Raw genomic sequence first — 27264 nt, 5'->3', positions numbered from 1 at the left:
GGATATCACTCATTCCATTTTTCTGTAGAGACCTTATGCCTCTGGTTACATGTCAGAGGGAGCTGTGCTTAAAAAAAACAGGGAGGATCCAAAAGAAGAGAAAAGCAAGAATTCAGAGAAAGAAGTAAAAAAGGATGCTGTGACGGTCTCAAAATAAAACAGCTGTATGCACCAATTTCTAATGGAAAAAGTAAATCTGATCTCTTTGAGATTATTTCCTGGGAACTGTTCTCACACTTTGGAAATAAGGATTAGCTCACTCGTTTTTCTGTATCTCTAACTGTTTTACTGTAAATTCTCTGTTAAATGTAGGTTTAGACTAGAAGAGAGTAAGGTATTGTAAAAGTCAACAGCACTGTGTGAGAGTTTAGAAATAATGCAGTTGTACTTTGACTCGTTTAGATTTCTCCTATCCTGGCTTTTTTTTTTTTTTTTTCTGACAACCACTATTTAATGGATTCAGCCTGAATTAATAAGCATTGTCAGTCGATCCCATAGCACTTTTTTGTGCCTGATTTTAGTGCGTGTTAAAAATAACGTCTCGCGTCTTCAGTGCCTATGATTGCAGTTTCCTTTGTACTACAGAGTTTAAAACAATCCATACCTCAAATAACTTATACTCAAAGGGTACAGAGCAGTGGGAGATAAAAGAGAAAATAAAAAGATTAGTCTGGAGTCACAGAGTAAATCAGTAGTAGAAGCCTTTAGAGAAGCATACAGTCTTGACTTCCATTCCCCTGCTCTCTCACTAGACTGGAGATTAATTATAAATCCCTTTCTCACCCATTAGGTTTTTCTCATACTTCTTCTTCTCCAGCACTTTCTCATTCACACCTTCAATTCTTCATCATTCTTCCTCTAATTCGACTTTCCTTCCTCTCCCTTTTTGCACACTTTCCTCTTTTCTCCTCCTCTGCTCCTCCTGCAGAAGATAACTAATGAAGTGGCAGGTGTTAATAACGTGTCCTGTCTGTGCCTGCTGCAAGGGTTGAACGAGGAGCAGGATGGGTGAAGGAGAAGAGAAGCAAGAAGGAGGGAAGGGACAGATGTGAATAGATTTCAGCTGAAGGTGTATAGGAAGGTGGGCAGTGAGTGGAAGCCTTGGTTGCAGTGGGAGCACAGGATCCAAACTGAACATCTAAGGAGGAAAGCATCAGCCTGTCTGAAAGCTGGGAACCTAAAGGGCCAGAAGTAGAGCAGAGACTTACAGGGCAGAAAGATATGTAAGCAAAGAGGAAGGAACAGCTTTTTTCTCTTTGCTGTGACAGGACCTGAAGCCTGGATGTCTCGCATTTGAGTTGTCTGGATGAGTTAGTGCACAGGGACTTCTAGTGCTCGAGTAAAATCAGATGTGAGTATGCATATTTGATCAGACAGGGGTTACGGGTGCTCTCTGCGCGCTGGGCATTGCGTGCTGGCAGGGATTAGGCTGCCATCTGCTTGGTACAATGCACACTATGGGGTCAGTACCTGAATCCAGGATGCTGCTGGAACTCCTGCCGATGTCCTCAAGTTGTGCAGAATAACATTTTTGTCTCTGGAGTCTCTGTCGTGTGGTTAATGGAGTGATGTGAAAAGAGCGCATGGATTTAGGGAGGAGAAGCATTTAAGGGCCAGATAGGAGATGAGACTGAAGAATTCATATCTGGGCTGGTACCTATAGCTCCCTGGAGAATAGGGGCCAAGCACACAGCAGCTGGTGGGGGGGACTGTACTGATACTCTGGGAACAAAGCCTGCAATCCAGGCAGGGGAGGGAGAAAACTGAGATGTAAATTAGGAAGACGCTTCCTTGAGCTACTTTGAGCCAAGAATATTATATCAAGAATAAAATGTCCAAGAATAGTTGGCTGTCTTTGTAAACAGTCACATTAGACATGATAGATGACTTCAGGCTTATGCCTTCACAAGCACAGTAGACTTTAAATATCCTTCTTTGGAAACTCCTTCCAAACACCTTCGATCTCACAGGGATAAGCCAGCTAGTCGTTCTTGTTCTGCATTTGATTTGCCATTCATAGAAAATTATTTATCTATCTAGTTATTTATTATCTAATTCTATGGCTGCAGTTGAGGAAAATCTATTTATTCCGTTTCCACAGCAGTGTCTCTTTCTCCAGCAGCTCTTACTAGCTGGTAAGGTACCCTGGGGAATGTCGAAGCAGAATTAATTAGTCATGACCAGTGATGGAGATGTTTTTCAGATTTGGTTTTGGCTAGCTGATTGCACAGTGTCTTCCTGGGAGTCAGGCTGTTAGAGAAACAAATGTGATGCCTGCTCTGGATCGCTGTCAGACAGTCACTTGGGAAGGATGCAGAGGTGTGTGGGATCTATCAAGCAGTGGGGAACACAGCTGCGTGCATGGTGTTGCAGGGAACCTGGCTCTTTCTTTGGTAGGACACTGTGCTAATGAATGATACGCTGCACTTCAACATGTCCTGTCCTGTTCCCAGCCTGCCAAAGTGTGAATCTGTTGGCATCTACAAGGGATCTTCTGGGTAGACCCACATTCTGAATGTCCCCTTTGGAACAGGAGGAGCTGTGATGCCATCTGACATGAGCCAAGCTGAAAGTCACTGCTCCAGCATGCCCGCAAGTGCAGCACTGGCCAACTGCACAGGCTGTGCTGAAGCTGTAGTGTTTGTTTTACAAATAGCTCTGTATTCTTCCAGACCTTCTTCCCTCCCCTTGTAGAGACGACTAGAGCATGTGCTATTCTTCCTGGTCAATGATTTCCTCCTGGCAATGGAGAAAGGTCAAGTGTCCATGCCAATTCTTTTCGATCTGTCAGCAGCCTTCAAATCCTCTGGCAATGAAGGGCTAATGATTTCCAGTACCTGGCGTGGATGGGCAATATCTCCCTGCAGGAGCATTCTTCCTCTCCAAAGAGACTCCTCAGTGCAGCTTGGCATCATGAAGCATTTCTCTCAAGGACTCTTCCAGGGGATAATTCAGTGATCGGTGGTAGTGTTGCTGTCAAAGGGATGGGGCTGCAATATTATGAATGTGCAGGTGACAAGGGACGAGCTCACCCTTCAAGCTACTAAGTCCCAATTTTCAAATTTCTTCATCCTCTATCATCTTTTTCTGCCTCCGACTTGTTTCACTGTTGTCTAACACGGAAACAAATGGAGGCACTTTGCTCCTCTTGCACCGCGGCAACGAGGCCAAGCGTACCGAAGCGTTGGCTGGAAGGGAGCCATTTGTGGGATGGGGAGGTGGGAACATCAGCCCTTAATGGAAGTCTCAGACTTGAGCAGTGCCTTGCTATTAGCAAAAAAGCTGTAATCTGTAGTGACAGACCAGCTGGAGCAACTGTAGACAACCAGGCGAATCTGCATGCGAAGATGCACGCTGAGCAGCTGCATGGGGGGATTCAGCATTTCAGTTGTGGTGCCTGGCTGTAGGGACACGTCCCTTAAAGAGGGAAAGCAGGCAGAAAAGCCCCTGCTATGTTAAATAAACCTCAAAAGACAGGGGATGCTCATTCTTCGGCCTTGCCTCCCAGCCTGCAGGCAGCAGTGCAGGGCGTAGCGTGGAGCACCGAGCCCCGCTGCCCTCCATCTCCGATCGAACCGCAGCAAATGCGCAGGGGCCATCGGGGACATTTTCATCCATGAAATGAAGGATCGATAGAGCTGCATCGTTGCAGGCTCTGCTCTGTGTGCCCGTTCTCGCTTCTCTTTTGCCCTTTTTTTTTTCAACCCGCTTCCACTGCCTCTTGCACTGGCTTGACGACACAAATGCATGGGGAGCAGTTCCCCTCTACTACGCGTGGAGGAGCAAAAATGGGCTCTAAAAGAGAGAGATTAAAAAAAAAAAAAAAAGGCTCAAACAGCTAGACTTCCAAGGAGGAGGAGGAATATATCTTTTAAAAACCCATAAGCGATTTAGAAGCCAAGGGCCCCAAGGAGGTGAATGGTATTAAGACATTTAAGTCCCTGATGCTTGTGAAAACATTACACACCGATTCTACTCTGGGAAAATCTGCATTTTCCTTATTTATGTATTTCTTTATTTATAAAACAAGCAGAGAAGTTGGCTTTCCTATGTGCAGAAGAGACCTGAGTTGTGCTGTGCAATCACTGAGCTGACAGAGCTGCTCGGAAAATGGACATGCTATTTCCTCACAAAATCCTTACCTTCAGATTTCTGCTGTTTGTGTTTATGTTGCTTGTGTGGTTTTACTTATTTATTTACATATTTATTTAAAACTCCATTTTGAATAAGAACTTCGCTCTTACGAACACAAATTTCTTCAGGCAAAAAAAGATAATAATTTGAGACCATCAATATCTTCTGCTTCTGCAGCATTAAAATGCTACAGGAAATACTTGGCATGGTATAGTGTTAATAAATATTATAACTAAAACACCATCAAATGCTTCATGCACTATATAATGTATTTTAAACATATTAAACATATATCAACACCGTACAGAATAAGTAAAAATGTCAAAGCAAATTAATTGAAACAACATAAAAATAATGTGTTTGTCTCCTCAAAATGAAACATCTCAGTACAACTGAAGTGAAGAGAGAAAATCAAAATGATTTGTTTTGACACTTTAAACATAAAAAAGTTTGTCAAAATTGACATGTTCCCATGTAATGTTTCGATTTCAAGAGGACTCCGTTTTCCTGCGAAAAACTGTTCTGTCAAAATTTTTTGACCAGCTCTACTTGCAGTCTATCTAAACAGACAAGCATCACAGCCAAGACTCTCAAACGCTCCAGGTGGTCACAAGATAGATTTAGCACAGAGCAGAACAGTCTCAGAGAAGGAAATAAATAAAACTCACAGATAGAGGTGGCCTTACAGTTGGGTACCAAACTGCTTTAATGTTTGAGATGCTCAGACCTGTGTGGTTCTGGAATCAAATCCTAGTGATGGCTGTGGTTCTTCAGTTTTTAGGGAGGCTCTGTAGCAGGATTGATGCACTGATGGAAGAGGTTATTATTTGTGATGGTCAGATGCCAGTGCAGATTCTCAGTATCCTCTGGGATGTTTCAGTTCTTGGCATTGGTTAAGGTCTAGATACTAATAACCCTTCTGTGCTTCCTAGATTAATACTAGGAAGTATGAAATGGTATGAAATGACTTTATTATCCATTCATCCTTCCTTCTCAGTGAAAATCCCAGAACAGGGGCTTATGGAGTAGGTTGAAATGCAGCACTGCAGGTAGATTGGCTCTGGGATTCAGAACTGCTAAAAAGCGTTGGCTAGGAATTCTCCCACTCTTATGATGTACAGATTTTAAATCTTCTCATTATATAAAAGCAGTTTCAGGTTAATTTGTGCTCCTAATTTAATATGCTGTTCCAAATTAAGAGTTAATATGATATTTGATGATCTTTTTGCAATAAGATTCAACCTAAGGCTCATTGACTTCAATAGACCTTCCAGCAGAACCTGCAACTGCTGAGTACTGCATGGATGCACACCTGCTGCAGGAGATCTGCATTCAAAGGCTTCTGACTTCTACTTCAGAAGCTGCTAAAAATTTGGGGCTATTACATATTTTAGCTCACATTTACAGTCTGAATTTAAACTCTTGTTCCCCCATAAGGGGAAACAGGGCAATAGGAGCTGAAGTTGAAGCTCAACCATCCTCAGAGCAGTGTCCTATGGACTGAAGTATCCTTCCTAGAGCCTTATGTTGGTGAGTGAATCATGTGGCACACCTCTCACTGAATAGTACCCATCATGTAACTGCTGAGGTTTCAAGCCCACGTCAGCAGCCATTTATCTTAACCCTGATTCCAGATACAGCTCTGCTCCCTCTCAGAACTCCAAGCTATGCCAGCTCTGTGAGGTCTCACCCTGGCAGGACTCCTGCACGAGGGTCTCCAGTGTTGGCTGCAGAACGGGTTAAATTCATGGAGATTTTATGGCCACACCAAATTCTTCCTTCACTCAATGTGATAAGAGAAATGGATCTGCCTCTGGCCAGAATTTGCAGCCAACAGCTTTTCCTTTTATCCTCCCATTTTCAGCTGCCCCTGGTTCAATTGGCATCATCCAATGGGAGCGGTGGCAGAACCTGATGCCCATAGGAAGCACTGAGCTAAATGGGGCTTTTCATCCTGGCAGGCAGGGCTGTCCTTATCCCAGCAGCAGGAGCTGTACAAGGAGAAGCCATGGCTTAAGGATTTTAACCCCTAGTGTTCCCCCAGCCAGGGCTGAGAGATGCAAAAGACCCAAGTCAGGAACGGACTGAGGGGTAAAAAGAAAATCACCAAGAAGATATATAAATTGCAAGGATCATTAGGTAACCTCAGCTTCCTAGCATGCCAAAATAGGCATTGTCTGCTTGCATTTCCAAGGGATCACTCTATGTGGCTGTGGTGGCACGCTGCCTGCCCAGGAATGAACTTCAGAACAACAGAAATATCGCAAAGAATGTCAGGTGCGGGATAACAGTTGACCTTTTGGATTGAACATTTTATTTTTTTACTCTTCAAGGCAGTTTTGGCATTGATTTTTTTTTCCTTCAGGCTCTCTGCTTACAGGTCCAAATTGTTGCAATGAATATATTAGAGAGGAAAGACCGGCACACTGACTGTAGTCGGCATGAAGACAAGAATCAGGGTTTATGGACTCCGATCCAGGCCTCTTGAAACTCAGTTTTCAGATTACTGTCTTTCTCAGTTTTAATGATAGGGAAGAGTGACATTTTTGTTTAGTTTATTTTGTAGTGTCTACAGGTATTTCTATAAATTTTTATTCCAAAATGCAATGGAAATATTAATTGAATGTGGACATTTCCTTTGTGCATAATTACAGAATTTATTTTTGTTCAGTCACAACATGCTGTTTAAGAAAACACTTCATTTTGATTTTGGATATATATTATTCAACATGAAATGAAAAACAAAACACAATCTTGAACCAATCCTTTCCAAATAGAAAACTCAACATAGTCTGTTCCAAAGAAAAGCTGACTTTATCAAAATGCTTTTTTCTTTTTCCTTAAATCAACAAATTTCTACAAAGTGTTTTGCCTCTGATGAATTGGCATTTTTCTGACATAAAAATGAGCAATCCAAAAAAATTCAAAGCAGCTCTATGGAAAGTCTTAGCTAATTCTGGAACAGTAGCATGAAGGTGCGTAGGAAGGGTATTGCAAGGAGATGTAGTGTCGAGCTGAGACTTAAAAGATTTGGGTTGAATTCCTGGAATGATCTGGGGCAAGTCATTAATCTGCCCCGTGTCTCAATTCCCATTCTACAGAATGGGAGAAACAGCATTTCCCAATCTCAAGCTACTGCAAGGATAAAAACCTATTAACACTTAAGAGATTGCTGGACTTTGATATAAGGTGTATAAATACTGAGGGAGACAGAAAGCAGAGCTGCATTTTTGTGTAGCTTAGAATGAAATTATGGGGAAGTGGACTAGCTTGGACAATAATTTAATAATAGTAGAAATAATTTCAAGTTCGGGGCAATGTTTAATAGAAATCACTGCTCACCACCCACCATATTTTTTCCTAATAAGCAGCTCAGAAAAGTGCGATTTATCATTATTATTATCATCTATATTCATTCTATCTCTGCCACTTCACAAATGAGAGGAGTTCCTCACAAACATCTACAAAGCTAGCTCATTATCCAGCCTCCCTATTTATAACTCTCATTTATGACAATAGCTATCAAAATCTTGCCAACAGTAGGGCTGCTGGTGTGCTGACACCACTGCTCCGCAGCACGCCGAGCGGTATTATCTCACTGTTCCCTTGCGTTTCCCCATCTGTCCCTGGCCATCTGGTGTCCTTGGTCTTCTAATTAGATTGTAAGCTTTTTGGGGCACGGACCGCCTTCCTGGTTGCACAGCACCTATCATGATGTTGTGCCAGTCTCAGATTCGGCACGACTGTCTTCAAAATGGGATTCTTCCTTCCCTATCAGTGTGCACGTGCAGAAGATGGTGTCCAGCAGCACCTGATGGTGTGACTTCGGGGAGGTTGCACCCATAGCACTCTTCGGTTTCAAGCTGCCTCTGAACCTCATCATAATAACAGTGGTAGTTTATAATTAGCTGAAGTACGGGGACAAATGAGCTGAAATAAGGTATCTAGTTGTTACCAGTGTGATTCTCAGCTCATTCTAGGCAGGGAGCAATTAGTGGCTTTGCACAAAAGCTTTGCTTCCTCTAGACTGCTGGTTGTACTGCATTAATAAAGAAGGATACGTAGGGTGATCTTTTGGTTCACTGAGTATTCTGACAGGTTGTAAGCAAAGTGTTGACAAAATGAAAAGAAAAAGATCTTTCTTCCTCTAAGTCATTAGGGGTCAAAAGAAGTATTTTTTTCTAACTGTTCTCTCTTAAGAGTCTGGAAGGGCAGATCAAAAGGGGAAAACTATTCCTAGTAGTTTCAAACAGAAATTTGGAAGTGTGTCCTCTCGGTGCTCTGAAAACCAAAACTGACACTGCCTAATCGTTATTTTTTTTTCAGCATGAATGATTTGGCAAAACAGAAGTGCATTTTTCAACCCTGCTGTTATTACTGGAGAAGAATTTCTCATCACTCCTTCTTGCCATCCCTCACCCCTAAATTTCCCAGCTGATGAATGTCCCCCAGGTCTAACTGCTCAAACATATTTCCAACTGAAATGGGTAAAGAATAAGTGAAAAATTTAGGCACTGATCAGAAACTCAGAGCAACCACTGACTTGCAGCTCCACTACTGACTGCAGCTGGATATCAGCCATTGCAGTCTGAGCTGTCATTTCTCAAAGACAGAAATGGCCAAATTCTGTGTTCCCAGGGCTCAGACTTATCCTCAGAACTTTGTATGACTTAACAAACCTTGACAGATTGGCTTCCCCATCCCTTTCTGTCCACGTTCCCTGTTTTCCCCTGGCCCTGACACATGAGAGATGCCCTCAACTTGGTTGGATTGCTGGCCAGTGTTTCCAGGGACAGCTGATGCTGCCTCGTGGGCAGTAACTGCCTTCCAGCACTTTTATCTCTGAGTTACATGCAGGGCATACATGTTGTTGCTCCGTTTGCAACCAGTGACCTACCAGGAGCTGAACCCTAAAGATGAAGGGCAGTAGGTATCTGTCTGGCAGGAGAGCGTGCAAGTTACCTTAAAGCAGGAATTGTTGAATAAAACCTCAAAGATCTCCCATACTTAAAATTAAGTGTACACTTAAGCTGTTTGCTGAAATGAGGTCAGATGTGCCTCACTTTGCAGGGTCGAGCTCTAAACTAACATAAGCTGTTTCATCTCTCCCTTGACACTTCAGCCTTTTACTAATTTATCAGCATCCTAAAGCAGTGTGTGAAGTTGCTGCAGAACAGAAGTGTTTCAGATACAAATAGCAATTGTTAGCCTCTTCCCTCTGGTAAATGGCAGCAGGCAGAAACCTCTCTCAACCTGCCAAGACCGAAATGTGGGACACAAGAATGAATTATTGGTGCATGAAGCTTAAAGAGATAGGGAACTTATTTCTTTGCTACAAATATTGCGTTCGGTAATTTCCTGAGTCTGCATTTCTGATGGAAATAGTTTATACAGCGATGAGCATGAGAAAACAGAAGGGATATGTGCAAGATCAGTTTGACTCTAATAGAAGGGATAAGTGCAAGGTACAGAGGTTAGAAGAAAGGTAGAAAATCCCAGGAGGCAGAGGAAAAGAGGAGTGTTTAGAACAAGCAATGACCAGTCAGTTCCTGCACTCTACACAGCCTTCCTGATAAGAAAAAGATCTTGCAGAATCATTTTGTGCAAAATCTATCATCCTGAGCTTTCTCACTGTAGAAAAATTACCTTTTAAGTGGCTAAGTAGACACTCAGCTTTATTCCTTTCTTCTCATTTCAAGAAACAATGGGAGTAACAGCACTTGCCTGCCTTACTAGAGTGCTGAGAGCTTTAATTAATGTCTCTAATTCAATTTGAACTCCTTGGATAAAAGGCACTGCCTTGTGACAGCAAAGGTATTGCCCAAAATAGAATATAATTAACACACCGATATCAATCACAATGAAATTAAGTGTACATTCAAATACAACTTGCACTTTAAAGAAAGCACCTGCCTATTTTTCCTCCAAGAATCCTGAATACTTATAAGACAAGGAATATTTAATGTTCCAGGCTGAATTCGGGTTATAATAAGGCCGTCTTTATCTGCCTAATTAAGAGGGTTTGTAACACTGGCACTGACAGATACGCCTTCATGATGGTCAGTGCTGGAAATTGACCATAAAATGACTTGGAATCAGTACTTCTCATATTTTGTATCCAGCACTTATTTACTGTGAACTTTAGCCTGTGTCCTGGCTCACCCACTGATCATGTTTATTAACAGATGTGATAATCTCATCGTTTAGTTCATTGAGATGAAACCAACAGAACCCAGATCACTGCATTACTGTATGATGCTCCAGAGTGGGAATGGGCTTTATAGGCTTGGATTTTCCTAACTGCTGCTTTGCAAAGCTTGCTGACACCATGGGGTGGTTGCTTCTCCTTGCTTTTAGGAGATGAGCACCTAATGCACCATGTGTGCAACAGGACAGCGTTTTGCTAAGTGCTACACTCAGATGATGGCCTCTCCAACAAGACTGCAAATCTGTCAAACAAATAATACCGTATGTCCAAGCTGATAATTGGAAAGTGAGGCAAAAGAAAGCATTTAAGGGCATTGCCCTAAATCATGCAGGATGTATTGGGCAGAGTTGAAAAGAATGCCAGATTCCTGGATCAAAATCCATGTCCAGCAAGATTGTCCTTTAATACAGAGATTGCGTCTGTGCCAGATTCAGCTTTCAGTTACTCTCAGGTCTCCTACCCAAAAGCTACATACTTGGAGACATCCCTCCCTCCTCTTCTTCCCCCGTATGCCTTGCACAATCCTCAGAACATATCTTGTATCTGTGGAGCGTCATAACACCACATAACAAATTAATTTCTGATTCAAACTTGTTAGGAGTTAGATTGAATAGATCTCACATTATTGCCTCAGATGCAGAATAATCCCACTTCAGTAAGCTTTAGAGCTTCCACAGGGACCAGTCCCGTGGTGTGTATTAATATTTAACGTGAAACAACATCTCTACAGCAGCTACAGGGGGGAAAAAGATACTACTAAAAAATTAAAGTTGGTTTTGTGGTCGTCATCTAGACCCAGTTGTGCTCTACCATCCTCACTGCCTCGGGCACCATTGCCTGCTCTCAGCACTGATACCTCCAACCAGCTTCCAGACAGTGAGGAGAGACCATTTCTTGGCATCTCAAGGCAAGTGCTTGTCATGTCTATAAGTCTTGGTTAAGGCATCACAACGCCACTCATCCTGACTCCAACCTAAAAAGAAAAGAAGGGAGGATGATGAAGAGGTGTGTGGGGAGAATTAATGAATATTGCTTCTCTCTCGTAAGCTGAAATTCCCCCAGTGTATGCTGCTTGTGGATGCAAGGACACAGTGGGATTTCTCTGAAACCCACTTCATTTGATTCTTCTCCTGTTTCAGTTTGTGCCTGTACTGTGCTGGGAACTGGAGGTAGGCTGTCACTCCACTTTGGTGTGTAAGAGCTCCCTGCCTCTCTGCAATAGAAATTCAATAGGAAGTGAAATGTTTAAAGGAAAACTGATCCAGGCTGGCTGATGGAGGAAGTAGTTACAGAAGAGTTTAATGAAAGACAAGCAAGGGAGTTTGGACGACGTGTACAGACTGTTATCAGCAGCAAATCTACATACCCATCTAATGGCAAATAGGCTTGCAGCTGCTTACTGGGATGGCAGGGTGCTATGGGTGTGCAAAGAGCAGCGGGACAGAGAAATGGGAGAAACATTCCCCTGAACAGGAATTTGGAAGTGCCCAGGGTGGGATGTAGGTGAGAGCATGTCCAAATAGCCACTTCAGGTTCATGCCACCTGTGAATGGAAGCAGATATGTACCATATCTCACTGAAAGTACAGTGTTCTCCTCAGTGTGGGGCTAGAAACTCTCTAAGCCCAGTTTTGTAAGGTGAAGTAGAACCACTCCTTTCTGAGAGGTGATGGGCTAAAGATGTGTCGTGTTTATGGCAGAAATGAGAGGCAGTGGTGAGGGCTAATATTAAAAATGTCTCCAGAAGGGGAACAGCCTCTTCGGTTATGAGCTACAGGTGCCATTATTATTAATAACAGTAATATTCTATCTGCAAGTGGAAAGAAGCTTATACGTGCCCAACAGAAAAAAAGCAAACATTCATTGACTTTCCCATAGTTAATTTTTTTCATTTCTTCATGCAGCGCAACAGCTGATCGTCGTTTTTAACCAGACTTACACAACTCCTTTTTGTCAAGTGCTGTTGAGCTCGCTGCAGTTCTGTGAGCACATGCTGTGCACACGTGCAGACTCCCACACGCTCGGTACATGCATACTTCAGTCTCTTGTGCTCCCCATTATACTCCCAGGTTCAATACGTCTGTGCAGAGACATGTGCTCGCTGCCATGGGCGGCAGCATTGCTTTGGTCTCAGTGAAAGCTCCTGGAGCAGAGGAGATGATGACCACATTGGCTGCAGAGCTGGTGCCTTCTGGTCTATACAGCGGTGCTTGCAGTGCTAAAGCTCTCATGTCTACGAGCAGTGCTGCAAATGTATATCTGTTCTGGCTCTCTGTGCTATATTCTGCAAAAGTGGGTGTCTATCAGCTGTCCTGAGGACAACTTTGGCTAGGTTGGCATGGCCAGAGAGGGGCACACAGCTTCGAGACCACTCTGCCTGCCTGGGCATCCCCACCATGTTGCCACATCCCTGCAAGGATGGAGCTCAGCAAGGATGAAGCAGATGGACAAGGGGAGGGCAGCAGGAGGAACATGCCCTATGCGCAGAGAGGAGCAGAGCAGCCTCACCAACACCCTGCGACGTGAATGTTCTGCCCAGAGAGCTGGGGGCACAACCTGCATGTGGAGCTGCTGCTGTACTGCATTCCCTTGCATGTAGCAAGCCGCAGGGGAAGGGCTGCTGCCAGGCATGGATGCTGACAAACCAAGCTGCTCCCTTGCACCAGTGGAGCACATGGTTTTGTTTTGAGAGGGGCACGGTGCCAGCAGCATTACTGCGGAGGTGGATGATCTAACAGCTGAAATGCTGGAAATGGAATTGAGGAGTCGAGGGCTTTCTTTCAGCTGTATCCATAGCTTGCTGCGTAACCTTTGGCAAGGTGTTTCACCCCTCTGTTTCCCTTCCCACTCATCATATGTCTTGTCTATTCAGACGTTGAACACATTGGGGCGAGGAGCTGGGCTGCCTGCAGCCACGATTCGTACAGGAGGGGGATGACGTGCCCCACACCAGGTGCTGGGGAGCATCCCCTTCAGCTCCCTAGTAAAATATGTTAAATATGCATGTTCGGCACGTCTCCCCACAGAGCCTTGATCTTGGGAAGAGCCTCAAGGTCCTACAAGAGCCCAAATAGCAACAGCTCTTATCCCCCGCCTCCAAACACACACCTCCCTGGCACCCAGACAGCAAAGCAGGTTGGGGTGATTTTTTTGGCTTTTAAAATTTGGCAGGATTCTATAGTTGTGTGTGTGTGTGTGTGTGTGTGCGTGCGTGTGTGTGTGTGTGTGTGTGTCTGCATGTGCTCGTCGCTGAAACCTGGGTAACAATTTTATTTCTTTTTTGGCAACACTTTAAAGTAAGAGCTGGGTCTTTATAGATTGCTCAGGTTGCGCGGAGTATGGATTACAGATCGTCAGTGAGACATGAAAGCAGAAGACACGTTTCTCTGGCACAGCATTAAAGGGACAATAACCGGGTAATTGTAGCCCGGGGTGCGGCCACCTTCTGCGCCCAGCCCTCGCTCATCTCCATGGCATTGCAGAGCATTGCACGAGGGAGATGATGGAAAAGCTGGGGTGAGGATGTCTCAGGTCAGGACCTAGTTATTTCAAAGGTGGTATGCGCTCAGGAGGTTAAAGGCACCACTTAAATACATGAATAAAACGCTGCCAAATACTTCAAGCAGTAACACACAGGCGGACTGAAGGCTTTTAAAATGTGATTTTTCATGTCTGTTTTCACCCCGAGAGATGATTGTCAAAGGATCAAAGCAATTCCCATTTTTAAACTCTTTTTCTCTCCCTTCTCCCTCCCCTCCATTTCTCTCTCTTTCCTTCCTCCTCTTCCCTCTCTTTTTCAACAGGACTCCACAGAATGGAGCAAGAATGAGAGGAAAAAGGCAGACAGAAAAGCATGAACTGGAGGCTTGTTGAGTTCCTCTACCTCCTGTTTATATGGGACCATATACTAGTACAGCCCTCCCACCAGGACCCAGCTGCCACCAACCAACATGTCTCCAAGGAGTTTGATTGGCTTATTTCAGACAGGGGGCCTTTCCACCACTCGCGGAGCTACTTATCCTTTGTGGAAAGACATCGTCAAGGATTTACAACCAGATATAAAATATACAGGTATGTTGGTTTCCTACAGCACCTGTAACTTTGAGGAGTTGTTAGGAGGTGGGCACGCAGCCAGTTCCCTTGGGATCAAGGCTTGTTGTCAATGGAAGGGTGCATCACTGTACCCATTCCACCTGGAAATGCTTCTTAGCTTCCACACAGTCCTCTGGTGGCAATGCAGGTTGCTTCAGAGACTTGTCTGTATTGCTATCATGTAGTTTGAGAACTTCAACTCACGCACTTCATTTGTGGGACAGATCCACTCACAGGCTCACAAGCACGTTTCTCAAGTCAGTGTCCCAAGCAGCAGACCAAGTTTCTGTACCAAATTCATGCATGTGCACTGCCAGCAGCATAAGGTTCACGTGGGCGAGAACACACATAAAGAGGCACAGTGCATGTGCCTAAGCTGTGTGCTGCCTACTGCAGCCCTTTGCAGATGGTCCCTGTGCATGGGTTGGACTTGTCCCCAGAACCGTGAGCTTGGTTTGAAAGTCATTCAATTAAAAACCTACAGCAAATAAGCAGAATTTGGATTTCCCTTCTCCTTCTAGGTTTTGAAGCCTTTGTTGTTGCCTGTTTCAAGTGCTTCTTGGCAGCTGTGATATTTAGAAATATACTTATCTTTTTGCTATTTGAATATGAAAAGCTGGAGTGCTCATGTGAGCCTCCTATTACAGCAGCAGGCACTTTGGAAGGAAGGGGAATAAGCCAGCAAGTATCATGAGATTTGGGCTAAAACCCAGAGAGACTGCAAAACTCTCATAGACATGTGCACATTTACATAATTATATAGTCCTGTTGTATTTCAGAAAGACACTTGCAAACATATCGACGCAAACTAGTAGGTGGGAAAGTGTTGGTGAATAGCCTACTGGCAGCATGCACACAGATGCACACACAGACTGCTGGGGTCAAGAGGAGCAGAAAACCGAGTGCATGCGGTAGCGTTCTCCCATGGGCAGAAAGCCAAAAGCATCTGCAGAGTAATAGCAACATGTGAGACATCATCTATGTGTGGAGAAGAAAAATGAGTTCTGCCTGTCCCATGGCCTCCAGCGAGTGCAGCATCCCCTCCCCTTGCAGCAGCCCACAGAGTAAGGGCAGGTTAGCATGGTTGGAAAATATTGTCCTGGCTTGTTGTCTTCATTCAAAACAGCCTGGGGGATGTCAGCTCCAAAAAGCAGAAATTATCTTGCCACGCTTCCTTTAAGGACACCTCACAGGCTTTGCTTGCACAGAGGAGCAGGGAATACAGGGAAGCCTTTTTCACAAAGACTTTCCTGGCTATGCGTAACCTCAGCTCTCCCCCGTCCCCTGGCTGACAGCTTGCACCCCGATCGGGGCTGCGCACCCCTGCCCCATGCAGTGCCTCTGGAAGTGGCTCTGCCCTTTGCTAAAGAGCTTTTCAGCCCTCAGTGCCATGCAGCAGTCTGCAGGAGCTGTAGCAGGAGGGAAATGCCTGCAATGTATGTGTTCAGACGCATCCAGGAACTGTCAGTGTAGGTCAGGGCAGAGATCCATCAAGCCTGGGATCCTGTCTCTGAGAATCACAGAGAAACGGGGCTGGAAGGACCTTGAGAGGTCATTTAATCCATGCTTCTTCCCCAAGGCAGACTCAGCCATACCTGTGCTGCATCTGACAAAGGTCTGTGGCAATCTCTCATGAAAGGTTTCCTGTGAAGGAGAATTCACACCCCGAGCAGGCAGCCTGTGCCGCCGCTTTGCTGTCTCCGTCTTCATAAAGGAGAGAAAATTTTGCTCAAATTTAATGTGAAACCTGTGATTTCTCGCTAGTGAGGAGAAAATTCCCCTTTGGTTTGTAGGAGGATGCAAAAGGTTTGAAGGTCTATTTCAGTTCAGGGTGAACTTCATACATGGCAAGTGGAATAGGGCTGCATTTCTCCATTTCTGCTGGATATTGCCAAAGTAATTACCAGAGAAACTTCTTGCATAGGGAGGACATGATGTTGTACTTCCTTAAAAGAGGGAGAAAATCTGGGGGTGCATTTTTTGGCCATATATTATGACTGGGAGGTGTGTGCTTTGCTAGCACGATCTGTGAGTGGCTTTTGGACCCACTGCAGTCAGCAGGAATGGGTGGCCTTGCTGCCTCCAGCCAAGCAATGGAGGCATTAGATAGAGCTTTAGAGGGTTGTTTGATTTTCATAATCGGCTCTGCTTGCAGGACTGATCACTTGGAAAGGTGACCCATGCATTTTTAAAGCAGTATCAGAATCAGGCTAGCCCTGGTGAATGAGTGGAGCCACTTGCAGTGATTCACAGCTGGACTCTGAGCACACAGCTCCAGAACATGTCATCGTACTGAGACCCACAGGGGAAAAATCTCATTTTGCAGGCTCCTTAAATTGACTTCAAGAATCTGTGAAGCTGTTGGGATTTTGTCAACTGTTTAATTCCAACGGAGAGGCCTTTTTCCTCCCAAATGATGTCTCTCAATTGCTCTTTGCACTAGACTAGCCCAAGGGAGGCACATCTTCTGTGTTAAGCGTACCACTCCTTTCTCTAGGATAGCAGCTGATTTGGAGCATGGAAATTTTCCTATGCTGTCTTCACTTTCAGTGCTCCTTTTCTCCCAGACTTTTTGTTTCTTTGGCTGTTTTTTCCCTCAATCCAACAGTTCCATCTGGCAACTGTTGTTCAATGAGGGCTGACCTGACCCCCGATCTTTTCCAATGGTCACTAGCAGCAGATCTTAAACCAGCCATGGTGGCCAAGGTTTTGGAGTAGATCTAAAATCAGACAAGGGGACCTTATCTATCCCTAATTGAAACGCTGTCACTTGTTTAATAGTGATTTCCCCAGTGTCTTGCTGTGCAGGAGCGTGGGCACAGTGTATTAGAACTGTGTCATTTACACTGAAAACCCAGAGAGAGGAAGCCACTGTCGATGTTGCACAGCAGTGTAAGGCTATGGGCAGCATCTTCCGATTTCTACAGGTGCAACTTCAGACTAAAAGCTGCAACACTCTTCCTGCCATAGCAGGTAATGTCCACGTATCTGTCAACAGCAAGGAAGAGCCCGTTTGGGTTAGCAAGGCTAACACTGCATGAGCAGGATTGCTGTGCAACAGTTTATTTTTTCATAGATCTGGATCCAGATCTACCATCTAGCCCCAAAGCAGCTCCCTGTTACAGTCTCCAATGACTCATTCTCTCCTGTGTTTTGCATTTTGGCAGATTTTAGGACTCCTTTTAGCACAAGTTGGACCACTGATTTTACTGGTGCGTCAAGGTTTGCACCTTGCATGATTTATCAAGAGGAAGATAAGTATAGGAGGGAGGTGTTTTATATTGAATTATGGACAGTAGGGGTAGATACAATTGCATTAAGGAGGCACATTAATCAGCATCGATTCACACCAATAAGGCTGGTTTAGGGGGGCCTCTGGCAGGAAAATGCTGCTTTGATCATTATCTGTGCACTCTGATGCTAATGCAGATAGGGTGGCAGATGCTCAGAGTGGTTTGTGGGATGTCTGTCTGAATATTCATTATCACCATCCTTGTTGTTGTTCCCAGTCATGAGAGCCTTGGGTGCTAGATACTACACAAGGGCTGGAAAGTAGATGAAGCTCAGCTTGGCTTGACTTTGTGGCTAGGGCACTGGTTGTATCAGAAAGCACTCCTGTTACCACAGGAAAAGGGCAAGATGAGCTTTGCTGTAAGCAAGAGGTTGGACTGGAGACCCCAAGGGTCCCACCTCAATGATGTATCTGTGATTTCCCCAATTCTCTAATTCAGAGTGGGCACTAAACTGGGTGCTCATAAAGGGATTTGCAGTACTGAGTGCAGCTTTGGCCATGCTAGAGATTTTTATTTAGTCCTAGAAAACCCACACATCTGAGCAGCTACATGCTCTCTATCCCTTGACAAAGAGGAAGAGAATTCCCATGGAGTGAGCATCTTTACTGTGCACATAGCACAGGCTACAGTTGACTTAGAAATGCAGATGCTTTTCTGCTGTTGAGCCTGGTTCTCTGTGAAATGGATAAGTGAATCTGTTGGCTTCCAGGAAAAGACACTCATTTTTGTTGCTGAGGAATTTGATGTAGCATGGCAAGCACTGCCACTGCCCCCAGCCCCACACAGCAACACATGGCTGGGCTGCTGCACGTCCTGCTCGTCTGGCTGGATGTGTGTGGCCTGTCCTTATTCCTTGGTGAGAGGAGAATCCTATGTTCAGGCATTGCACAATCTGACTAGGTGCATATGAGCTTTGAACGACTGCTTTCAGTAGTTCCTAGCACAGGAGTTTTGGCTTCCCTGGCCAATGGGCAAGTTGCATGCAAAGCTGTGATTTCCACAGCTGAGGGACTGATCTGGCAGAAAACTAAGCCTTCAGGAAAACAAACAAACAAACAAAGTTCGTTTTCAGCCGGATCACTTTTCCAGTCTCATTCATTGTGTACCCAGGGGCTATGAAAGGGATGGGGCTATAGGGACAGAGGCAGAAAGGGACTGATGAAACTGCTGTTTTCAGCAAAGCATGGATTAGAGTTGTGCTGAAGTAGTTGTGAAATGGCATCCTAAGTGTGGGCAGAGAAGCCCTATTAGAGCTGCCTGCACCATTGTTTCAGTCCATTTTGTTTCAGTCCATTTTTTTTCTTCCATCTCTCCACTCCTCATTGACTCCTTGTGCTGTTTCTCTATTGGATTGAATTTAATCTGCTGGTCACTAGAGATGTACAAATAATTGATTTTGTGGTTCACTGGTTGTATAGAAGAAAAATAACATTAAAAATGGGCTGATCTGAAACTGATGTTTGTTCAGATTTCCAGTAAAATGAAAAAATCAAAACATTTCATTTTAGGCTCAGTGGTATGCTTAAGCTTTGCTGTTTGCTTTACTTATCTTTTAATCCAGTGAAAAACAGTATTTCTTTTTTCCCATTTCTTAAAGCATAACAGTTCACCTCCCAGCACAAAGCCAACTACTGCCACTTAAGAAATGTCAAAAGGGAAACACCTTGATTTGGAGTGCGTTTTGTTGAGCTCTTTGCTCATCAGGGTGCTCATTTAAATTGTGTTGAATTTGCAAGTGGTCGCTCAGTCCTTGAAACTAACAATGAGAAAAAAGAAACTAAGACAATCTGACTATTTATTGTTCTTTGTGAGACCTTGAGTCTGACAATTTCCCAGGGTCCAGCACTGCCTTCCCTTGGGTTCAGCTTTTGGCATCCTAAGGTAAAGAAACACACATACATACATACATATATATATATATGTATATATATATGCATTTTTCCCCCAGCAGTGCTCGCCAAGGGAGCCACAGCCAACACACAGCTGTAGAATGACAGCTTTGCCATGGGAAGGCTCTCATTTGCTCAAAACTCAGCTGGATGCTGAGACCCAAGTGCTATGGACTGAGACGAAGCATCCAACACGGTTGCAGTCACAGTTCCTCTCTCCCACACATAACCCGGCAAGCTTTCAGTCCCGTTCCAGTTGTTCGGATGCCTGCAGCATCCCAAAAAGCACCGTGAAGGTTCTTCTTAGCATTAAGGTGATGCTCTGTGCTGGTACAAATTGATAGGCACCGTTAGGCTTTTTAATCTTTGCTTCGGCTTTTTTAGTCATGCTGAAGTTCTGCTGACAAGGTTTTCCTATTAGTTTTTTATGCTATCTGTTTAAAGGGGACATCAACTTTTATGTTTTCCAGTCAGAGGCAAGGTGTTTTTTCTTTTTTTTAGGAGAAGCAGTGCAGCAATTGAAGGACAGAGGGAGCTGAGATGAAAGGAGGCTCTTGCCTCTGTGTGGAATGAGCAATGGGAATCTGTACGGCGTTGCATGGCAAAAAATACAAAATCTCCATAGCTTACATTATGCATGTAAACGAGTGATGTACATTGGTTTGTAATCAGCAAATGCCTTGTAAATAAATGTGTGTAAACCAAAAAATTTAAATCTATTTCCATAGTGCATGTAAACAATGAAGCCTTCCAGTGTTCTCTTCAGTGTAAATGTTAATCTGAAAATGACATTACTACAAGTTGATGCAACTTTACAAGAGAGCCACGATTTACATTCCTGTCTCACTGGCTCTAACGCAGCAGCTTGGCAGATTCAGAGCTGGGGGTAAACCCATCCCATCTCAAGCATCTCCTTTTAGCCACAGCCTTCATCCTTCATGCCGTTCAGGGACAATCGTTGTGGCTGGCGTTCCCTGCATAATGTGCCTCCCTGCAGTACTGAAAGCTTTTCATAGATTTGCATGAGAAGGAGAGAGGCAGGAGGAGGGTGGCATGGGATGGCTTGGGCTGAGCTGTGTGGTGCTGAGCCCTGGAAGCAGGGCTGCAGGAGCAGCTGTGCTGGCTGCAGGCAGATTCAGATGGCGAGGGCTCGCAAGCATCTTTAGCAGCTGTAGGAGTCAACAGAAGGATGCATCCCTCCCCTTTGATATTCTTGAGAACACAGGGCAAATGGAAGGATAAATTGCACCAACCTTTGGTATGATCAGAGCTGCTAAGATCTGGGGGGAGAGAACATCCCAGCAAGCTTTGGGGAAGAGTAGACCCTCATCTCAGCTTGGCAGCTCACAGCTGTGGGGAATGGTGTAGGAGCACTGTTAGTTGATGAGTCTGTGTCCTGGCAGGGTGCTGGTGGTTAGGACGGAGCAGTTCTGCAGGAAAGCATGCACAACAAGCAGAGCACAGCACAAACTGGCTGCCCTGCCTGCTGACCACAGTAAACTCTTCATTGAATCAGCTGAGCTTTAGCACAATTCTATAGACTGGCAAACCCAAGCACCAAAACTTCCCTTGGGAACCCAGAGTCAAACACTGTAGCCATTCTCCCAACCAACCACAGAGTCAGCATGGACAAACATTTTGAGTCACTGAGCTTCCAAATAGATCTGTGCCCTGCTGGGCTGGCAGGGAGCATCCTGTCCCTTGGGGAGCTTGTGCATGGTTCTCCCTTCTGCTTGGAGGTGATGGCAGGAGGGCTCTTCCCAGCTGGTCCCCAAGGCTGCTCCAGCTTGCTGCCACAGCACTCACTCTGCACTCTCATCTCGCAGATGACAGTCCAGTGGCTTGGGAACACATTTTAAAGGCTAACAAGCCAAGGAGAAACCTTTGCTACTTTTCTTTTTTTCTTCTTCTTCTTTTTCTTCTTCTTCTTTTTTTTTTTTATATCAGATTATTAATTCTGTTTTTACATCAGGCAGATGCTTATTTCAGCAGAGAAGCTGTTACATTAAAAAAATAGCAAAAAAAAAAAAAAAAATCCTGTTAGATGCATGGGATAATTTTGTTCTGGCACCGGTAGCACTGGGAGATGGCATGACTGTACCTATTATAGGGGTTTTTCTATTTCTGGATACCTCTAATGTTTCCCATGGGTTCCACAAAGTATGGTTTCTTTTCCCTTTTCCTTTCTTTTTTGCTGATTGCCACCCACCAGCCTCTGTAAATGGAACAAGACATGTCCCACTGGGGCAGGCAGAGCCATGCAGGCTGGCTTCCTGTGTTAAACAACTAAATGCAGGTACAGAATCCAAGGACACCTCCAAAACCAAATCCAAGAATCAGCTTTGCCTGGTGCAGGGACAAAGGAGGACTCGGGCCAGCCCCTTTTGCAAGGCCCTCCTCTCCCAGCAGCATTCAACCAAGTCCATGATGTGGCAGCTCTGAGTGCAGCCTGATCTGGCCCAGAGAGCCCTGGGCAGGTGACCCTGCTCCTCTCCTGGGGAGTGGGGTGGAGGCAGGATTTAGGTTCATGGGGTATGGGGTTTAGGTGACGCCTTGCTGCCCCATGCCCACTGTGTGCTGTAGAGATGCTGTGAGCCAATGCTAAGCCTGGCAGCTCCACATCTTGGACAGTCAGGCTGCATTTCACACCCATGGTGCTCTCCAAGTTCCACCCTGACAATCCCGTGTTGTGCACAAGGAAAGCCTCCCACCTGCCCTGAGAGATCAGCCCTCAGCTCTGGCTCCAGAAGGATCCAAGCTGAGGGCAGCAAAGAGATGGGATTCTCCCAAGTATCTGCTGTGCATCTAAATCACAGCCCTGCTGACTGCACAGAGCACTAACAGCCTGCCTGGGGCCCTGCTCCCGCAGTCATGTGACGACATCAGAATTTAAGCTTTAATTAAGAAACGAGCGTGGGGAGGGAGGGAAGAGTCTCTAGCCCTTACGACTGCAAAGGAAAGCTTGGAAACACGACCCAAGTGCGAGCAACATCTGCTTCAATGTGCAGCCGGCTCTCAGCAGAGGGAGAGCAGCTGGGAGGGAAAACTATTACATCTGATTCCCATCCAGGTCAGCCTGCTTGTGCTTCTGCTGGCCATGAAAGCATTTCCTTGGAGAAAGGAGGGTTCCTACAAAAGCTGGGTGATGGCAGAATGCAGAATTGCACCAGGCTGCTGGCTGCTCTGTGCTCCTGCTGGCTCTGTTGGGTGAAGGAGAAGAGCACACCTGCTGTCCCCAAAGTCTAGAAGCTCTGATGGGCTTGGTACTGCAACAGTCTTTTGTTTCCATAGATAAGTAACACAAAAAGCAGCAGAAGAGCTGCTCAACTGTAGCTCATAGTTTGGGCCTTTCTGACTTACTGATAGATCTGGCTAGCTTCCTGACACTGACCCCTGTGCTGATATAACTAGAGATCTTGTAATTTCTGCCATAAAAGCGCTCCTTTGGAAGCCACAAGCAAGGGATGCATAGACTAGTAGCCTCTGGCAGGTTGCTCGGAGCACAAGGATGAGTTTGAGCACTGATTTCAATAGCAGAGCACTGTGGGGCACTCGGGGGATTCAGCATGGGTGAGAACACAGGCACGTATCCACAAATGGACCCTGTCTCCCCACAGCTGCCCAAGGTGGAAGAAGGACAGGGTAAATCCCAGCACTATGTGTCAATGTATCCCAGAAGTTGTTTCCATTATGCACGTGCCCCTGCCCAACCTCGCTCTCCTTTCTTCCACACTGATTCTATTCCTTTCAGCAAAGGAAACCCGCCTATGGCATATGCAGCAGTAAATATTTCAGTGTTAGCTTCCAGCTCTTGAGCAAAAAAACAGCAAGAACATTACTTTTTACTCCCCTCCAAACGTCTGGGGCTCTCCCCAGGGAGTGCAGCTGCGCAGCCTGGCTAACACTAATAAGAGAGCTTGGTACACAGGGCAAACTGTGTGCTGCATGACTAAGAGAATAAGAAGACAAGAAGATAATAAGAAAAGAAGGCTGCTACCTTCATCTCTAGTTAAAGATGAGTCCATATGAGACGAGGTTTTTCTCCTTGCACTTGACATCCCTTCCTGCCTGTTTTGCTCACCCTGTAAAAATCTCTGACTTTCCCTCTCCTGCCCAAAAAGACTCCCGACTGTTTCAGGGGAGAATTGGGTATTTGAAATCTGTGCCGTACTCCAGCAGTGGAGTGTTGCCGCATCACATGGTGAAGCTGTATCTGAAGACTATTTAGTGTCTCTTCAAATCCCACACTTTCAGAGTCCTGTGATTATGTAAGAGTCTCAACTCAATTTTTAAAGTAAGTTTACAGCCCTCATAATTGCAGAGGGAAACTTGATAATATGACTCCTACATACTCAGAAAGCAGAAGGCAAAAAAAAAAAAAAGAAAAGAAAAAGCAAACCTGAAGTTTATCAGATTTAAAAAGTCTCATGAATTTTAAAACCAATCTCTTAATTCTTTTTTGGAGGCTGACTCATGATTTTCAAACAGTTAGCAATATGGCTGTAGGGATTGTAAGGCTGGTTTGTTATCTTGTTAGATAACTTACATAAAATATCCGAACCCGTGGAGACTCCAAGATTGAGTATTGCACTTGAGGACACAGCCGGAGAGAACAGTGCCTTGTCTTCTGTATGGATGCTGAGGACCTGCTCTTAATCCAGCTCTCTAGTCACTACGGCAGCATAAATATTTCCCAGAATGATATTAGCGCTAATCGTATGAATGAGAATAGCCGTAATATTGATCTTCATAATACTTAGGTTATTAAATTTGAGTTTGAAGGTAGTTTTGTGGGGCGATTCATAATTGTAAATCTCGTCAGGCTGCATTAGCAGGGAAAACAAGTCATGGAGCAAGAGCATTGCAAACACAAAGAGAAATACATTCTGGAGTCTTCCATCCTACTATAGGATTGCACACTGAACAGACACGTGTGGATGCTAGCAATGCTAATTGTGTGATAATCTCAGATGAGCTTAATTAAAAGGGTGTTGCAACAACCTGCTCTAATGTTTCCTTCAAGCACATGCATCACCCTGGGGCACTTTATTCCTGGAATATTTGCACACACATGCATCAAGACAGGGCTACTCCTGTGATGAGATGAAGGGGGACTGCCACTGTCACCATGAACAGTGGGCTCACATTTCCCGGCTGTGTTTACCCAGACTGAGCACATTCAGTTTCTGGGTCATGCCCACTGGAGAGGTAGGGAGAGAGGAAGCACACCGTGCTTGTAGATGTGCCCAGAGCCTCACAGATGGGAGCTGTAGTGTTTGAGGTGCACTCGGGTGTTGGGGTGATGAGCATCTTGTGTGGCTGTGGTGGATTAAAGGAAATCTGAAGATACTCCTCTGTGAAATGGCTCAGTAGTAGGGGACAGAATAAGTCCTACTAGCCCTTCTAGCATACAACAAAGGAGGAATAAAGAGCGTGGAAGAGGCTGAATGCTACTATATATAATAAGCTTACAAGATAATTGCCAACTGTATTTGGACTGATTTTTCTTCTGCAGAAGAGGCATAAAAGCAAGTGTATTGTTTTCACTCCCGGGGACTGAGATATTTTCACCATGCCTTTAGAAAAAACACAGTGCTTCATCTCCCCACTTAAGCATATCAGCTCCATTGGTGGCTGTCTCCTGCACGACTGTGGGTCAGCATCAAAGGTAAAGATGCTGTAAGCACAGCTGCTGCCTGCTGTCTGCAATGGAAGCTGCTCAGCAATCTGTCAAAGTCTTGCAAGTGTTTGTACCACTGGGGTGGGATTATTTCTCACAGTGGCAGGGATTGCATGCTGAAAGTAAAAGAGAGACAGTGTGCTTCTAGAAGGACAAGGGAAGGCAAATGGCAGGATGACAAAGCCTTTGTGTTTTAGGTGTAATAATATTGCCTCGGGGAAGGAAATATTTTCCTCAAAGTGAGGTTTTGTCAACGTGTTTTGTTTTGTTGGCACAAAGTGTTTGAGGCTGATGAATTGGCTTCAGTGCATTTGTGAAGTCGCAACCTCTCAGGTCACTAGTGACTACAGCAAAAGAGAGATCTAAGAAATGAGCCATTTTGACAAAATTCTGTCTGGTGAAAACATCGCAAGCTGTTCCAGATCCTTCCAGAATGGAGCGATGCCAGATCCTGCAGCCATGAAAGTAGCAGTGAAAAGGCATAATCTCCTGGATGGCTCCAGCCACAACTGCAGTCAGATCTCTCCAAACATGAGCGATTTAGGCTTTGTCTGGGGACACAAAGCTGAAGTCCATCCCAATTACAGATGAGTTACCATCAGGTGCCACGGGGACAGTGCAAAGGGACTGAGGAGTAACGGATTAGCCAATGCGCTCAGAAATATTGAGCAACCCACGACTACCTCCTATTGTGCTCGTGCCAGTGGAAATCCTTCTTAGCATGGCATATTTTATTCAATTTTTAAAAGCTCTCAATTTTTCATTTAGGAGGAGAAGTTGGAGCAGCGTCCAATCTGTAATCAATCAGCCTGCATTTGCAGAGCGGCTCTGAGGAAGCGCTCTTGCTCTTTGGTCCTTTATCTTCTCTGTGAACTCACAGAAATTATATTTCTGAATGGGATTAAGAGTGAGGGAGAACTACATCCAGGGCAATACTCAATAAACCTTGCAGACCGTTGTCTTGGAGCAACCAGCCCTACTGAGTATATCCCCAAGCACAGCGCTTCCGTCTCCATACAGAAGAAGCAGATGATGCTTCTTCTGGGGATGCTTGATCCCCACTTTGAAAAGGCATTTAAGTACCTTTTTTTAATGGTGCTTAACTATCTAAGTGCAACATTCCTTCAGGTTTTAGTGGGCATTATAAAATCAGGAACTTTTCAGCAGGATCTGTCACTACCTTAAATGAGACTGTCCGTAGCATAAGACATGGATTTGTTATGCCTGGTAATAAATCACTAGAAATACACAATTATAAAGGGAATAGTAGAAAACACAGACCATCCAGGGATCTCAAAGCTCTTTGCAGCCCTTACTTAGGGTTGTTTTTAATAGCTGAGGATAAGACTGAGTTTTGTTTGTTTGTTTCAAATGAATAAATTAATCATTAGTAAAATATTATGCAGTTCATCAAATATATTATTCACCAGCTATTTGTCAAAATAACAGCTCACTCATATATTATCAGAGCTAAGCATTTATAATGTGTTTATATCTAGTCAGCAGATGATTTATTCAAGCTTTGGAGGAATGGGTTAGTTATTGACCAGTTTAAATCACGGCTCCCTTGGGAGGTGGAGATGTGAGCTCCTGGTGAACCTGGTTTTTGCTGCATTGCTGTTCAGCTCCTGGCCCCACAAGCAGAGTCTTGTGGCTGGGTTTCCTTTTGACTCTACGTCAATATGAATAATTATAGTTCTGCTTATCTATACTTTTGCCAAGTCTATCTTGGGCAGGAAAAATGCAGCCACTAATTCAAGATCAAACCTTGATCTGAGTTCTCTACACTCCTGTAGGACCAGTGCTTGACCCCAACATGAAAGTCCCCATTCCTTCTTCCACATCTCAACTCTTCAGTGTCTCTTCACCTCCCAGTTGCAGGAAAAGAGTGTTGAGGAATCTCTGTCCCCCGCTCCCTCTGCTCATGTGATTTTTGTACTACTGGGAAGGAACAGAGGAGCCCTTTACC

The 27264-nt window shown here is 44.7% G+C and overlaps 1 protein-coding gene across 1 annotated transcript in view; it reads left to right on the top strand.

Annotated features, from left to right (window-relative positions):
- Positions 1-27264, top strand: part of BRINP1 (BMP/retinoic acid inducible neural specific 1) — an 80112-nt gene that overhangs the window by 12077 nt on the left and 40771 nt on the right. The window contains exon 2 of the mRNA XM_010720818.4: positions 14145-14412. Coding sequence (XP_010719120.1) covers positions 14195-14412 — 218 coding nt within the window. The 5' untranslated portion in view covers positions 14145-14194. The remainder of the gene's footprint in view (positions 1-14144; positions 14413-27264) is intronic.

The sequence above is a fragment of the Meleagris gallopavo genome, chromosome 19 (assembly GCF_905368555.1).
Source record: "Meleagris gallopavo chromosome 19, MGAL_WU_HG_1.1, whole genome shotgun sequence".
NCBI classification, from domain to species: Eukaryota; Metazoa; Chordata; class Aves; order Galliformes; family Phasianidae; genus Meleagris; species Meleagris gallopavo.
The sequence above is the reverse complement of the archived record's forward strand: the minus strand, read 5'-3'. Positions and strand labels throughout refer to the sequence as shown.